The sequence below is a fragment of the Mus musculus genome, chromosome 10 (genome assembly GCF_000001635.26).
Source record: "Mus musculus strain C57BL/6J chromosome 10, GRCm38.p6 C57BL/6J".
In the NCBI taxonomy this organism is placed as follows: domain Eukaryota; kingdom Metazoa; phylum Chordata; class Mammalia; order Rodentia; family Muridae; genus Mus; species Mus musculus.
In genome coordinates, this window is record NC_000076.6 from 75949857 (window position 1) to 75967213 (window position 17357).

General features: G+C 44.5%; 1 protein-coding gene and 1 long non-coding RNA gene across 14 annotated transcripts in view; one reads left to right on the plus strand and one right to left on the minus strand.

The window, feature by feature from the left end:
* Nucleotides 1-3993: 3993 nt before the first annotated feature.
* Gm40698 lies at nucleotides 3994-4703 on the minus strand. Its single transcript, XR_871837.3, has 2 exons — nucleotides 4387-4703; nucleotides 3994-4168 (listed from the first exon to the last, which is right to left on the minus strand). It is a non-coding gene; the product is annotated as a predicted gene, 40698 (long non-coding RNA).
* The window catches only part of Gm5134 (predicted gene 5134), a 55096-nt gene continuing 42378 nt past the window's right edge, over nucleotides 4640-17357 (plus strand). For 9 of the 13 annotated variants that reach the window (XR_001779540.2, XR_871715.3, XR_380409.4 and 6 more), the window contains exons 1-4: nucleotides 4640-4844; nucleotides 7728-7799; nucleotides 14560-14664; nucleotides 16495-16554. Coding sequence is in view for 10 of the 13 variants with exons in the window: in XM_017314010.2 (XP_017169499.1) it covers nucleotides 4716-4844; nucleotides 7728-7799; nucleotides 14560-14664; nucleotides 16495-16554 (366 nt within the window). In the remaining 3 variants the exon portion in view is untranslated. The remainder of the gene's footprint in view (nucleotides 4845-7727; nucleotides 7800-14559; nucleotides 14665-16494; nucleotides 16555-17357) is intronic. The other 4 variants (XM_017314012.2, XM_017314011.2, NM_198635.3 and 1 more) reach the window with 4 other exon arrangements.

A 17357-nucleotide genomic window follows, 5' to 3' on the forward strand; every position in this document is an offset into this window, starting at 1 on the left:
CAACGCTCATGGTTCTTGGGTGGCTGGTCCCCATGGAGTTCATGCTGATGGGGAGGGGAGGGGCAGCCCTGCCTCTTTTCTGAAGTCTCCGGGCAGGTTCCCAAAGATCTTGATGGTTAGAGGCAGGTGTTCTCAGAAGGGCCGTGAGGGGCAGAAATGAGGATATTGAAAGCAGGTAAGAGATTATGCAGCATCCTTCCCTGCTCAGAAACAGTGTGTTCTACTGATTCCCTGAGGGAAGCTTTCCCACAGATGGGTTACCACACCTGAGCAGTCACGGGCCAAGGGGTGCCACAATTGACTGGAGGGCAAACTTTGCTGTTAGAAGCAGAACCGAGTGGGACTGGAGCTTTCTAAAACATTCCTGAGCCAGTGTGGTGTCACAAGCCTTTCATCCCAATACTCACAGAGACAGAGGCAGGTGGATCTCTGTGAATTCAAGGACAGGCTGGTCTGCAGAGGGAGTTCCAGCCAGCCAAGGATAGATACATAGCAAGCCCTTGTCTCAAACCAAAACAAAATTCCTGGGCTGGCAGGGGTGGGGGTGAGGGTGTCACAGATCAGCGATAAGAGGATTTGAAAAGTATAAACAGTGGCCCTGGGCTCAACCCCCAGGATATAAAAAGCAAAGAGACACACATAAAAAACGTGCATAAAAACAGACGTATCCAGCTGCTTCGCCAGGGCTCTGAAGAAGTACCTCATTTCTGGAGATGAGCATCCAGATGCCGCGTTTGGGGGTTACGGAGTCCCAGAAGGGTCTAGCTTACACTCTTCTCGCCCTTCTTGCTTTCATCCACCTTCACCTCATTGTGGTCCTATATGAGCGGTGGGGGAGGGGGACATGTCTGGCCAGGATTACCTTTGAATAAAGGATCTCGAGCCTAGCCTCAAGGAAGGTTCAGCTGTAATTGGAGGCTCTAGACTCGCCTTTCCCAACCTCAGTATTTTCCTGTGCGCTCCGTCCAGCGCGGGCTCCGCTCCGCTGTGCTAGAACATGCTTTAGGGACACCAGGCCACCAGCGGCCAGGCTCAGCAGCAGGAGCACAGAGATGATGAGACCTCCTGAGGCCTAGAGTGGTTCCGGAAGTGCCCACGGGTGGGGAAGGGCAGGGTAGTTTGCTGGGGTGGTGCTGGGGGTGGGGGACACCTGGGGAGCAGGGCTCCAGGCCCTGGGGGAGTCGGATGTGGCTCCGCCCCGCCGGCCAGCTGGTGGTCCTGTCCCTGCCCAGATGCCCCCCTGCGTCCTCTCCACTGGTCCTTCCCGCTCCACCACCAGATCTACCTATGGCTCAGTTGGACCACCGCGAGGGTGCCCCAATTGGCGCACGATCTGCGGGGAGCTCGGTGCGCGGATCTGCGGCCTCTCATCCAGCTTAGAAACCGTGATTGAGCCTAGCGTTTGCCTGTGCTAGGCTTTGGTGGGGGGTATGAGTTCCCGAGAGAGGTGGGCGGTTTGGGATTCCAGATCTTTGGATTTTCAGTCTGGAAACATTTAACAGAGTGGTGGGGTGGGGTGGGGGTGGGGGGCAGATAAAGAACTCCGTGGTCGTCTCACCCCTCCCTTACTCTCCAGCAACTCACCATCTCGAAACTCATTAAGTGTGGCACTGCTACACGTTCTCAGTCAGGGTTACTAAAAAATGGTCAAATGCTCTGACCACTCAGAGCGTTTGCAGGACACGGAGAACCCTAAGCACTTGGGAGCCTGAATCAGGATTGCCAACTGGCCTCTGAGGCAATGGGCAGATCTTTGTGAGTTCGAGATTATACTGGTGTATATAACAAGTTTCACGACAGTCAAAGCTAAACCACGAGATCCTATCTCAAAACCCAAATAAATAACTTTAAAAAAAAAAAAAAAAAAAAGCAAGCGTGACTTTTTTTTTTGCTTATTTATGGGTAGACAGCGACACCATGTGGGAGATCTAAGCAATTTCAGACCGTGTCTTAGAATGTGGGAAGAGAAACAGGGACTGAACTCCCCCATCTCAAGGGTGTTTTTCTCTTTAAATTTGCCTATTCTTTCTAGGGAAGATTGAATACTTGGAGAGGTACCACAGGTCTCCCTCCGTTAGTCCAGAGTGATTTCACTCCTGAGGTTAGGAGTTATCTTTTGGAGCAATATCTCCCCCTGGCGGCTCTAATGCATATCACATACTTCGATCAAATCCAACCCCAATCCTATTAATCCCTCAGCACTAAAAATTCCCAATTTAATAGTTAATTTGTAATTTAAAATTACAACCAACGATTTTTTGCTTCCAGTGTGGTCTACTACAAGGGTAATCCTGAGATGTTCTTTCTTTTTTTCTTTTTCGAGACAGCGTTTCTCTGTGTAGTCCTGGCTGTCCTGGAACTCACTTCGGTAGAAATCCACCTGCCTCTGCCTCCCAAGTGCTGGGATTAAAGGCATGCGCCACCACTGCCCAGCTTCTGAGATTTTTGAAAATGTTTTTGATAAGCTACTTATTCTCCAATGGTGAAATGAGCCAGTTAAGCCAAATTAAAATATACAAAGGCAGGTTTAATGGTAATCAGCTCTCAGGTGGATTCACTGGTCCCAAGGACCAAATGAGGCCTGAGAAGTCACCAGGGGGAAGGAGACAGAGGGGAAGAGAAAGAGAAAGACGGAGTGTGTGTGTGTGTGTGTGTGTGTGTGTGTGTGTGTGTACATGCACAGGGAGAAATGGAAAAGACTTATTGGGGGTTAAGAGCACTGACTGCTCTTCCCAAGGTCTTGAGTTCAGTTCCCAGCACCCACGTGGCAGCTTGAAACTGTCTGGTGCCGTCTTCTGGTGTGCAGATGTACATACAGCAATAACCCCCCCCACACACACACACATAAATATTGCAACAGAAACGACTATGTTCACCCAAAATTCAAGAGACAAGTCATTTCATGTATGGGAGGAGCACTATGGTCGAGAAGCACATCTCATACTTAGAGTCAGTCCTAGCGATTCTGATTATTCCCATCCAGGTAGAAATCTTTGCCATTTATTGCAGTCAGCTAGCAGCACTGCTACTGCAGTCCCCAGCTGACATCTACCACCCTCTACTTAACAAATAGCCCGTTATTGTATGTATTATATACATTTGTACGTCACGTGATGCCTAATCTTGCTTGTCAGCTTGACCACATCTGGAATCAACTAAACCCCAAGCCATGAGGGATTATTCCTGATTGAATCATCTGAGTGGGGAAGACCCACCTCACATCTGGATCTTTTGAGGAAGGGACTAGTCTGAAAGCTAAGTCACAACTTTGGTTCGCAGTCCGTGTAAAAGGACATACAAGAAGGGTGTTCCTGTTACTCGGGCATTCCTTCATTGGTCTTTGTTCATTGGTTTGTTGCTTGTATTATGTTAATTGGACTCCCAAAATTACAGGGGGATTCATACCTCGACACATAAGACGCTGAGGGCTCCTGCTCCTACTTGGCTTTGATTGGTAAATACAGTTGCCGGAGGCAAAAGGCTGGGCAGGGAGACAGAGGCAGGACTTCTAGAATTCCCGGACAAGGAACACGGGAGAGGGAGAAAGAAGATTGCCATCCCAGAAAAGAAACAAGATCCAGGGTTGAGACTGCAGAAGAGAAAGCTCTTCCCTGCCCAGCCCATACAGAGAAAATAAATCATTTAAGAAGTTGAATTGTAAGCCGGGAGTTGGTGGTGCATGCCTTTAATCCCAGCACTTGGGAGGCAGAGGCAGGCAGATCACTGAGTTCGAGTCCTGTGTGGTCTACAGAGTGAGTTCCAGGACAGCCAGGGCTACACAGAGAAACCCTGTCTCAAACAAAACAAAACAAAACAAAACAAAACAAAACAAAATTTACTTGCATAAAATGGCACGGCTCCTGAGGTTAGCTCTGCCATCCAGAGCTGTGGCTGTGGTGAGATAAGCAAAGGAAGCGCCTTGGCACACAGTTTAAGTGCCAAAAACAACAAACAAACAAACAAAACAAAAGAAAAATGGAATTGAGGTAGATACCAGTTTGATATCACATTTTAATTAAAAATAATGCGAACATCCACTAAGATCAAATATAAACCGAAAATGAAGACGGAAGAGATGTTACTGGTTTCAAAATCTGCTCCATGATCCGCTATAGCTCATAAAGACGTCATTAACGACCCTTCTTCAGTTGTCCCACATTAGTCCCACCTGCGCCAAAATTTAGCCAAGGATGATCCTTTGTGGCTAATGATGGAGAGACTGCATAGGGACTGACCAGGCAAGGCTCCCTCTCTCCCTCTCCTTCCCTCCCCTGACCTCCTCCCGCACACCCGGTATGTCTCCGTCTCTCTCTTTCCCTCCATTCCCTATTGAACTCATGACCTCCGGAAGAACAGTCAGTGCTCTTAACCGCTAAGCCATCTCACCAGCCTCACAGCCCCAGGTTTGTTGTTGACGTTGTTGTTTCGAGGGCTTCTCTGTGTATCCCTGGCTGTCCTGGAACTTACTCTGTGGACCAGGCTGGACTCGAACTCAGAAATCCGCCTGCTTGCCTCTGCCTCCCAAGTGCTGGGATCAAAGGCGTGCGCCACCAGTGGGAAGTAGTCTTTAGCACCTGGGAAGAATTTGGTGGCAGAGCCTCTCGGCCGCACAGTGGCTTTTCCCAGGATGCCTTGCGAACCAGAGCAGGAACCGGGTACAAAACCGTTGTTTAGGGTTCGGGCTGCGAGTGCTTCCCTGTGTCGGAAACGCTGCCATGGACCCCGCGGAGAGCCACCATGGCGTCACCTGGAACCAGAGCACCCTGGGCTTAAGTCTCCACAGCACCACAGACACACTGGTGATGACGTTCTACCTCTTGCTGGTCGTGTGCGTCGGGCTGTGGGTATGACGTGACCTCTGGGCTGGGGTAGGCCACTTCCTGCAGAGACCTGGCCTCTGCCCGCCTGACCATTATGGAGCTTCAGAAGGGATGACCCTGCCCACCTTTGCCTAGCCCCTCCCACTCTTCCCACATCTGTTAACCAAGCCATTCTAGACCATTGCCCCTTCCTGTGCCCTATAACCGTCCCACCTACCCACCCCGCCCCCAGCCCCGAAATACTAGTCAAGTAACTCACCCGTGCTTGCCCTGCTCCCTAGAACCCCAAACCCGGATGGTATTTTGAAAGCCCCTGTGATTGATTGACACAAGAATGCTGCTCTAACATTCTGTCTGCTCTATCCATCTGCAGATCTAGCCGATCATGCTCAAAGTGTCTGAGATTTTCTTTCATTTCCAGCGCTTAAGCATTATAATTTCTAATTTCTAAATCCAGAGGCATTATAAAGCACGCAAGAGGATGTCTGGTGGTTACATCCAAATAGTATAAGACTTTTAGTTATAGAAGAGACTTGAGCTAAGAGAGTCTAGGAACCAGTTCTCCTCGCATGCCAAGGCAGGGCTCCACTGTGACTTGAACTGGGATCCTGAAAGGCTAAGTAAGAGGAGGAGGAGGAGGAGGATGGAGCTCAGATACAAAGTTGTCTGACGTCTGACGGACTTGAGTGGAAGGGAGATCCTGAGCGCACACATCCATAGCACTTAGTATCTCCCTTCGCTGGCTTCAGTCATGGGAAGTATATTTCCAGGTGGCCTTAGCAGGGACTCCTAGTATTTGAGCATCAATTCTGGGGTTCTTCCTCCAGCACTGTTATAAGGAATTCTCCCTGCATCCCTCTCAGCCCTAGCTGAGGCCCGTGTCTGGCCAAGCTTTGAGAACCAGCAAACCTGTTGCCCCTACTATTCTTGGAGACATAAAAGATGAATGATAGCTGGCACATTTTGATCCCTCTCCTTTTTAAAAAAAATTTATTTATTATATGTAAGTACACTGTAGCTGTCATCAGACACTCCAGAAGAGGGCATCAGATTTCGTTATGGATGGTTGTGAGCCACCATGTGGTTGCTGGGATTTGAACTCAGGACCTTTGGAAGAGCAGTCGGCACTCTTAACCACTGAGCCATCTCGCCAGCCCCGATCCCTCTCCTTTTTTTTTTTTTTTTAAATTTTTTTTTTTTTTAAGATTTATTTATTTGTAAGTACACTGTAGCTGTCTTCAGACACACCAGAAGAAGACATCAGATCTCATTACGGATGGTTGTGAGCCACCATGTGGTTGCTGGGATTTGAACTCCAGACCTTTGGAAGAGCAGTCGGGTGCTCTTACCCACTGAGCCATCTCACCAGCCCCCCCTCTCCTTCTTTATATTATCTTTTTAAAAAAGATTTATTTATTTACTCTTTATATAGTGTTCTGCCTACATATATTCCTGATGCACACCAGAAGAGGGCATCAGATCCCATTACAGATGGTTGTGAGCCACCGTGTGGCTGCTGGGAATTGAACTCATGACCTCTGGAAGAGCAGACAGTGCTCTTGATCTCTGAGCCATCTCTCCAGGTCTCTTTATATCATCTTTACATTTCTGAGAAAGGATCTCACTCTGTAGCTCTGGCTGACACTCACTATGTAGACCAGGTTGGCCTCAAACTCACAGAGGTCCACTTGCCTCTGCTCCTGAATGTTAGAATGTTAATGCACTACCACACCGGCATTAAAAGAAAAAAGTTCTTCAAGACAGGGTTTCTCTATGTAACAGCCTTGGCTGTCCTGGAACTTACTTTGTAGACCAGGTTGGCCTTGAATTCACAGAGATCCACCTGCCTCTGCCTCCAGGGTGCTGGGATCAAAGGTGTGCGCCAAAACACCCAGCTTATACCCAGCTTTTGTTTGTTTTAAAATAAAAACAATCGTACACTGTTGTTAATTACCAAATGCTTTAACATTCAGTGTATGTCTTAGTTAGGGTTTTTTTTTTTTTAATAAATAAATCTTTTTTATTTATTTATTTTTGTAAAAAAGATTTATTTATTTATTTATTTATTTATTTATTTATTTATTTATTTATTATATGTAAGTACACTGTAGCTGTCTTCAGACAGCACCAGAAGAGGGCATCAGATCTCATTACGGGTGGTTGTGAGCCACCATGTGGTTGCTGGGATTTGAACTTCGGACCTTTGGAAGAGCAGTCGGGTGCTCTTACCCACTGAGCCATCTCACCAGCCCCTTAGTTAGGGTTTTACTGCTGTGAACACACACCATGGCCAAGGCAACTCTCAGAAGTATAACGTTTAATTGGGGCTGGCTTACAGGTTCAGATGTTCAGTCCATTATCATCAAGAAACATGACAACATCCAGGCAGGCATGGTGGAGGAGAAGCTGAGAGTTCTACATCTTCATCTGAAGGCGGCTAGCAGAATACTGGCTTCCAGGCAGCTAGGATGAGGGTCTTAAAGCCCACACCCACAGTGACACACCCACTCCAACAAGGCCACACTCCCTCCAACAGTGTCACTCCCTGGGCCAAGCATATACAAGCCATCGCAGCGTAACAAGCACAATGTACATAAAGACTTGAGGAAGGAGTTATGTTTCTCCCCTCACCCATGTCATCTTTCTGTGATAACCAGAGACTGTCTTTTCTCTTCTTTTTCAGTGCTTGGGCAAACACTCAGCCATGCATGTCTATTCTGTATGATCAAACTATACACATTACCCTGCAGTGTGCTGCCTCTCTCTACCGATGTATCTGGGGAGTCCCTTGTACGGACTAACCCTGAGAGATCTAGCTTGTATTTAATTAGCTGCACAATAGTTAGGCCAGCATACGACGCCCAGTTTCTCTATGGATTGTATTCCACCAGAGGATTCTTGTTGCAGGCTTTACTGTCACACAGTCGCGGGACAGTAAAAGACTTCTTCCTGGCTGGCCAAAATCTAGCATGGTGGTTGGTGAGTAAGCTCGTATGTGACTGTCTGCTTGGGGAAATGTCTGGGTCAGCTCATTTAGTGTTTTGATTTAATGTCTTAAATCCAAAATAGTTTGAAGTTGCTGGAGAGATGGCTCAGATGTTAAGGGCACTGTCTGTCATTCCAGAGGTCCCGAGTTCAATTCCCAGCAACCACATGGTGGCTCACAACCATATGCATTCTTTTTTTAACTCTGCCACTGTGAAAGTACGGAATGTGCAGGTGTGTGCATCCCTGTGCTCGTGCACAGGCCAGAAAAGGACCTTGAGCATCCTGCTCAGTTTCTCTTTGCCTTACTCCCTTGGAACAGGGTTTCACACTGAATCTGGAGCTAGGCTGGCAGCTAATTGAGCTCCTAGGAATCTTCCTGTCTCTACCCTCCACAGTAATAGGGGGTAGAGATGCACAGCAGCCACACCCGTTTTTCGATGCAAGTGTTGAGGTTTGAACTCAGCACCTCATGCTTTAGCAGCAAGCACTCTGACCCACTGAGCCGCCACTACCACCAGCCCAATGTTCATATTTAAACTAGTTACAGTGCCTTATAGGAGAGGAAATAAACCTATTGGGAGGTGCTCAGGCCAAACATAGATAAAAGCCAAACCTGGGCTTGTTGGATATAGAACACAGAAAAGATCTCTCAAAGGCAGGGCGATGTAAGTGGGATTTGAAGTGGACCATGCCTATTCCAGGTAAATGGACTGTGAGGTGCTCTGAGCAGCGGGTACCGCGTGTACCTAAGCTGGTACTACAGAATAAATTGGCGCTGGATGGAAGGGGGTGAGGTAGAAGGTAGAATCATTGTTTGTATGATAAATAATGTTTTGGTTATTGTATTTGTTAAGGTTCTCTAAAAGGACAAGCTGATAGGTATATGTATGTTGTATATGTATGTGCTGTATATGTTGTATACGTATATGCCATGCATGTTGTATATGTATGTGTTATATATGTAAATATTGTATATGTTGTATATGTATTGTGTTGTATTTGCATATGTTGTATATGTATATGGTATATATGTATATGGTGTATATGGCACATGTTTGTATATTCTATATGTATATGATGTTTATGCTGCACATGTATATGATATATATGTTGTATATGTATATGCTGTATATGTTGCACATGCATATATTGTATATGGTGTATATTTTATATATGTTGTATGTCAATATATTGTATATGAATATGTTGTATGTGTGCATGTTGTATGTGCACATTTGTATATGATTTTTAAAACATTGCATATATATCCTCATGACAGAAGAGGGCATCAGATCCCATTATAGATGGTTGTGAGCCACCACGTGGTTGCTGGGAATTGAACTCAAGATCTCTAGAAGAGCAGCCAGTGGTCTTAACTGCTGAGCCATCTCCCCAGCCCCCAGTCTATGTTGGAATCCTGATGATGCTGTTTCTAACGTTAGTGAAGGAATGCTATGGCAACATGATAGATGTACCTGTCAGAGGAGGTGAGGGCGGGCAGGCAGTGAAGGTTTCCTTCATCCACGTCCTTCTATCTGAGCTACCACCAGAGGATGCTTTCCACACCCACGGTCTTCCTGCTTTAATAATCTGATGGAGAAAATCTCTTGCAGGAAGAACCAGGTTGTCTTAAGGTTTCTACTATGGTGAAGCACCATGACCGAAAGCAACTTGGGAAGGAAAGGGTGTATTATTAGGCTAACGCTTCCACATTGTAGTTCATCACTGAGAGAAGTCAGGAGAGGAACTCACACAGGGCAGGAGCCTGGAGGCAGGAGTTGATACAGAGGCCATGGAGGGGTGCTGCTTCCTGGCTTGTTTCTCATGGCTTGCCCAGCCTGCTTTCTCACAGAACCCAGGACCACCAGCCCAGGGATGGCCCCACTCACAATGGGCCGGGCCCTCCCCCATCAATCACTGATTAAGAAAATGCTCTACACGCTTGGCTAAAGCCTGATTTTATGAAGGCATCTTCTCAGCTGAGGCTCCCTCCTCTCTGATGACTCTAGCTTGTGTCAAGCTGGCATAAAACCAGCCAGCCCACCCACAGGTCCAGCTGAGTTGACAACCAGCATTAACCATCAGAGTTTTAGAAGCTGATTCTATCCAGGACTGACTCAAACCCCTCAGCAGAAGAGATTTCCGACCATGTACAACCCTGCACCTGTGCTGGGATGGCCCTGGGGAAAAAAGGATTTTGCTTGGGTTTATTTCCCATTCTCTGAGGCATATGTATGCATCACCTACAAGTCCAAAGCAGATGCTATCTCCCGCTCACTTGGTCCAGCCAGCATAATGTCATCAATATAGTGGATCAGTATACTATTATGTAGAGGAAACAGCCAACCATGATCCCTTTGGACTACTTCCTAACATGGGGCTGGAGAGTTGTTCTACCCTTGATACAACACCGTGAAGGTATACCGCTGGCCTTATTAACTGAAAGTGAATTGGTTTTTGGTGGTCCCTGTGGATAGGTATTGAGTTAAAGGCATTTGCCAGATCAGTAGCTGCATAACAGTTACTGGGAGATGTATTAATCTGCTCAGTTAGGAAACCACACCAGGCACAACCACCGTCGGAATTATTACCTGGTTGCATGTCTGATTCTCTGCATCTGACCTGACTCCTTCACAGGTCAAATAGGGGAATTAAGGAGAAGTGGGGGAAGCCACACTCCTGCTTCTTTCAAGTCTCTGATAGTGACACTAACTTCTGCAGTTCCTCCAGGGATTTTTTTTTTTTCCCGAGACAGGGTTTCTCTGTGTAGCCCTGGCTGTCCTGGAACTCACTCTGTAGACCAGGCTGGCCTCGAACTCAGAAATCCACCTGCCTCTGCCTCCCGAGTGCTGGGATTAAAGGCGTGTGCCACCATGCCTGGCTCTATTAAGCTCTTTTATAACAGGACTGCTATCAGGTCCTTTTCTGGTAGTCAAAGCTGCAATGAGAACTCTGTCAGTCTCCCAAGTGTCACCAGTTAATTGCTGTTAGATGGTAACCAGACTTTCTCCTACCCAGAGCACATTCCAAGAGGTTGTAAAACCATTAACCAAAAGTCATAACAAGGGAACTAATGATTTATTATAGGTGCCAGGACAGAAGATAAAATATTGACTGGGCTTATCTAGACAAAACTTCACTAATAACTTAGTTATGGTTTAAACCTCCAGTGAACCTGTGGAGCTGAGACAGGTGATGGATGCTTAGCCAGATAATTACTCCTAATGGATTTGCATGCACACATTCACTGTTATACACTTCTATTTCAATTTATGATTTGATTTTTCTGTTTTTTTTTTTCCGGTTTTTTTTTTTTTTTTTTTTTTTTTTTTGGTTTTTCGAGACAGGGTTTCTCTGTGTAGCCCTGGCTGACCTGGAACTCACTTTGTAGACCAGGCTGGTCTCGAACCGAACTCAGAAATCTGCCTGCCTCTGCCTCCCGAGTGCTGAGATTAAAGGCATGCGCCACCACGCTCGGCTTGATGAAGTTTTTAACATGTGATCATATATTCTGAATGATATTTATGGGCTGAGGAAAAAGAGAAGAGTCAGAACTGGGAGATGGGGGTGAATGGCATGGAGGTGAGAACTGAGCTGAGGAGAAGTTTTTAGACAGAACACTTTCTAGATTAGAAGGAGAATGCAGAGTGGAATAGCTTAGAAATTATAGGAAACATAAAATACTGAGAGTAATGTGCAGAAGGCAGAGGGAAAGAGGGAAAAAGAAGATGTCGCAAAGAGCAGAAGGAGCAGGTAGACTTCTCCTTACCAAGGGACAGCACAGATCCTATGATAAGGACAAGGCAGATTTAGTCTTATTACAAGAAACAACGCTTTTTTTTTCCTTACAAACATGGCTTTAACTCATTTAGCATAAAAAGGTAGAAGCCTTTCTTTCTCTATTTAATAACGATTGGAGTGCATTTTTCATCCAGAACGAGTGAGGTGTGTTTTGTTTTGTTTTGTTTTGTTTTGTTTTGTTTTCCAGACAGGGTTTCTCTGTGCAGCCTTGGCTGTCCTGGAACTCACTCTGTAGACCAGGATGGCCTTGAACTCAGAAATCTGCCTGCTTCTGCCTCCCAAGTGCTGGGATTAAAGGTGTGCACCACCACGCCCAGCTGAGTGAGTTCTTTCTGCACTGGTGCTTGGTCTTTTGCTCTATATGCATATGTAAGTATGGACGTGTGAGTGAGTATGTAATTGTGAGGATGTATACATGTGTGGAGGTGTGTGTGTAAGTATGTGATTGTGAGAATGTATGCAAGCTGGGCCCAACTGGGTTTGAATGAAAATGAATAAATGAGCATGAATGAAGCTGAATATGAATTTATGTGAGATTATGCCTATTTGCTTATGTGAAAGTTTTTCCTTCTGCGAGCGTTATTCTCTTCTCCTGGTTCAATAGAAGTTTATTGCTCCAAACTTCCCCCTAGCCTGACAAGCAAGAGGCATCTAAACAATAGGGAAAAGACTCTAGCAATTAATCCTTAATCTCCTGCTGTTTTAGGATGAGATACTAAGTGCCAGAGACTACAGTTTTTGGCCTCAGAGGATCACAGAAGGCAGGTCAGCTACAATAGCATAGTAACTTAAATAAGTAAACTTTTTATTATACAGCAACCCTAAATTTCTTGTAAGACAAAGTCTTACCCCAGAATCCCGTAAGACAAAGTCTTACCCTCTTCATATGCTCTTCCCCCTCCGCTGCCTCAAGAAGAACCAAAAAGAAAGAAGAAACACTCCATGCTGGGGCTGGACCCCGGCAGTTTTTGTGTCCTGGTGGTACACTTATCCTAGTAAAAGACTGTATATTCCTCTGGGGAAGGGTGGGGAAAAGGCTAATAGTCAAATACTTGGGTATTGTAACATGTTTCCTTCTTAAAGAGACTTGTGGATCTATAAACGGACTCAAGTTTGGAAATTGGTTGACTGGCATAATTCCCTGCTATTGTTATCCAATATAGCTTTTCTTTTATTTGTTTTAGAGTTTCCTTTTCTATTTGAAAAAAAGTTTAATTTATTTATTTTATATATGTGAGTACACTGCCGCTGTCTTCAGACATACCAGAAGAAGGCATCAGATCCCATTATATATGGTTGTGAGCCACCATGTGGTTGCTGGGAATTGAACTCAGGACCTCTGGAAGAGCAGTCAGTACTCTTAGCCACTCAGCCAACTCTCCAGCCCTGATTTAGAGTTTCTTATCTGTTTAATTCTAGGAAACACCGTGCTTGATCAGCCAGCTCCAAAAGCCCATATGAGCCATACTGTTATAACTCTCATTCTACTGAACATTATGAGCAGGGTCACTGTAGGTATGGTTCTGCCCGTGCTGCCATGTGACCCCTGCTGCTCCAGGGTACAATTAAACCCATTAAATTGTATTCAATTATTCTTTTGTTTGTTTGTTTTGGCCAAGTTTCTCATTTAGTGGTCTGTAGTTGTTTAACACACATTGGAATGGTCTTACGGGGGAGGGGGAAAGGTAGGTTCTTGTAGATTTCTAAGGAAATATCAGAAAAGCAAAACATGGGCAGCATCCATCTGCTTTTTAGGGTTTCTGGGTAAATAGTTCTTCCCCAGGCCTCTGTTTACACACACACACACACACACACACACACACACACACACACACATGCGCGAGCGCGTGCGAGTCACTACTATATATATACTATATATATCGCATATAGTATTATATATATAAGATATAATATGTAACACATATTATATAACACAATATATGTTATAATATATGATATATTATAATATATGCTACCTAACATAGTTTATATAACATACACTATACTGTATATTATACATAGCATATAGTACATATATCGTATATTAAAGGAATATATATATGTTATATATAGCATATAGCATATAAGCTCAAAGATTAATAGGTAATCTTGTGGGAACCTCAAAGAGATTAATGTAGACAAATGGTGGCCTGGCTGGTGAGGTTTCAGAGAGAAGTTTGGGAGTCCCTTAAGGATTCTTTTGGGCCATTTGTGGGATGCTTTGCACCAAGAATCTATGGTATCTGGTTAGTTACGGCTGAAGACTCAGCTGTGATTAACAGTAGACCATCGTCATTGACATATGACTGATTCATTACTGGGATGGTTGGTTCCCGTGTGCTGAGGCTGAAACTCATCTGTGTTAAGTGAGACCAGCATTATAGTGAGTTTGTGGATATACTGGGATGCATGAGGCCTTGTCTCAAAGTGAAGAAATAAGTCTTGCTCAAGAAACAAACCAGCCGTGGTGGCGCACACCTTTGATCCCAGCACTTGGGAGGCAGAGGCAGGTGGACTTCTGAGTTCGAGGCCAGCCTTGTTTACAGAGTGAGTTTCAGGACAGCCAAGGCTACACAGAGAAACCCTGTCTAGAAGAAGAAGAAGAAGAAGAAGAAGAAGAAGAAGAAGAAGAAGAAGAAGAAGAAGAAGAAGAAGAAACAAACAAACTAACCCACAACTCACAATTCTCCCAGCTTCCACTTTCTTTTCTTCAGCGGGGTTCTCCCTCGGGCACAATTTCTGTGCCCAAATTCACTAAGCGGCTGAGGGTGACCTTGAATTTATGACCTTGAACTTCTTTCTGATTCTCTTGCTTCCGCCTCCCGAGTGCTGGAGTGGCAGGTTTTATGGGCTTTGCACACGCTTGGCAGGTGCTTTACGGCTGAGCCACACTCAGCCCGAAAACACAAACACTAAGGGCTCTGACACGCAATTGTCTTCTGGTTTTCAGATGGGCATTTCCATTTATTCTTCAAATATTGGCAGCGGCCACTATATGGCCCTGGCTGGCATAGGTGCAGCTTCAGGGATTGCTGTTGGGGCCCTTGAGTGGAATGTAAGTAATATCTTCTGCAGCAACTTATCTCTACCTGAGCATTTCGAAAATGTCTCATAGACACAAAAACCCTGCTTTTTTAATCTCGAGTGACTGTTAAAGACACCTTGGAAAGTATAGATTAATGGACAAGTCTTTGATATTTCTTTTCTTTTCTTAAGATTATATATTTGGGGGCTGGTGAGATGGCTCTGTGGGTAAGAGCACCTGACTGCTCTTCTGAAGGTCCGAAGTTCAAATCCCAGCAACCACATGGTGGTTTACAACCACCCATAATGAGATCTGACTCTCTCTTCTGGAGTGTCTGAAGACAGCTACAGTGTACTTACATATAATAAATAAATCTTTTTAAAGACACTGTAGCTGTCTTTAGACACACCAGAAGAGGGAATCGGATCCTATTATAGACAGTAGTGAACCACCCACCATGTGGTTGCTGGGAATTGAACTTAGAACCTCAATTAAGAGCAGTCGGTGCTCTTAACTATTGAGCCGTCTCTCCAGCCCATGTCTGTGGTTTGCAAAAGGATTATGGTGTTTTTCATTCTCCTTAGTAAGACAAGGGTCAGGGTATGTATATGCCATGGGCCATGGGGATACAAAGAATGTTAGATCAGCCAGGTGGGGAAGAGATCCCCACATTGAAGTGTATGCATCTTTCTCTATTGGTATACAGGAGCACAGATGTGTGCACGCACATAAGCACACATACATAGAGAGTCTGTGTTTTGAGAGCACATTGAGAAAGGGTTCAGCCAAGCTCCCTGAGATGGCCAACTAGTTACTACAAAGTTTCCAACTGGAAACACACGTTTAAATGATAAACGGCATAAAATAAATCATAAGCCATATGAAATATTGCATTATTCATTGAGTTGATGGTTTTGTTGTGGGAAATAGAACTTATTCACCAAAAGGATAAATTAATTAATGAATGAATCTTGCATCATTCACATATTTACATAAATCGTTTGTCTCTTTTGATCAATGAGAAATCTACTATGCTTTATGTTCTTATAAACTATAAGAGATAAGGAATACTTCTAGAGTCCAAACCTAATAAAACATCTTTTTCTTTACCACCTTGTCTCTTTGCCTCTCCTCTTCACGTTTTTCTTTCCTCCCCTCTCCTCCCCTCTTCTTTTTCCTCTCCCCTTCTTTCTCCCCCACCCTCTCTGCTTTTCCTTTTCTTTCTTCTCTTTCTTTGAGAGCGCACCTGGAGCTGGAGAGGTGGCTCAGTGGTTAAGAGCACTGACTGCTCTTCCAGAGATCCTGAGTTCAAATCCCAGCAACCACATGGTGGCTCACAACCATCTGTAATGGGATCTGATGCCCTCTTCTGATGTGTCTGAAGACATCTACAGTGTACAGTGTACTCATAAAATAAATAAATCTTTAAAAAGAGAGACAGAGAGAGAGAGAGAGAGAGAGAGAGATCTCACTACATAAATCAGTTAATAAGAGACATTAATTCCCTGTTCAAACCTCTTGCTGTCCTCCTGCCTCTGTCTCCTGAGTGCTGGAATTAGATATGTGTTCTGCCATGTCTAGTTTCTTTTCTTTGTTTAGACTATTTTTAAATTGATTCATATGACACTGTAATTCTTATCCAGGAGTAGAAAAACAAAATGCTTTTTTTAAAAAAAAGCAAAGACAATTTGCCTGAAAGCTAAGTTTTTGGTGTTGAAAGGTCTGTGTTTGGGTCTTCATTTGTAAGTGCCCATTAGTGACCATCATCAAATTTGAAGCAGACAGTAATAGAACCTGCATCTGTCTTAAGAGCTTGACCTGCATGGCCTCTGATTTAATTCTGCTTTTTCTTGGTTTCAGAGTATATTTATGCTCTTTCTTCTTGGTTGGATATTTGTGCCCATCTATAGCAAGGCTGAGGTAAGTCCATTATCTCTATAGTTTATGATATTCTTTTAGAAAAACTAAATATTGCAACTGGGCATGATGGCTCATGCATTCGGGAGGCAGAGGAAGGTGGAGTTCTGAGATGAGGCCAGCCTGGTCTACAGAGTGAGTTCCAGGACAGAGGAACCCTGTCTCAAAAAAAAAAAAAAAAAAAAAAAACCAACTAAATATTGCATGTGTAGTACATGAGCATCCTAGGGATAGATTACACTTGGTCCATCTTTGACGCTTCGCTAAATCTGCAGATTCCTAAAGTTCCTTGGGTAGACAGACACACCATTGGTTTACGCAGGAGCTTACCTTTTAATGCTTTTTACAGAAAATATTCAGAAACATTATAAAAAATAAGATGTGGAGAAGTGAAGAGAACTGTCATGTTAGCGAGTAGAAGACTTAGCACCCTGAAATGTTATTTCTCTCCAGTTGGCCTGGAAAAAAAAATAAATTTTTTTTCACAGGATAAAATTCCACACAAGAGGCAAAACAGGGCTCTGTGAGAAACTTGACATACTTATTTTAAAGTCAAAGGTGTAAGAATAGTGAAGGTGGGCTGGTGAGATGGCTCAGTGGGTAAGAGCACCCGACTGTTCTTCCGAAGGTCCGGAGTTCAAATCCCAGCAACCACATGGTGGCTCACAACCATCCGTAACGAGATCTGACTCCCTCTTCTGGAGTGTCTGAAGACAGCTACAGTGTACTTACATATAATCAATAAATAAATCTTTAAAAAAAAAAAAAAAAAAGAATAGTGAAGGTGTTGTCAAAGAGAGACAGAA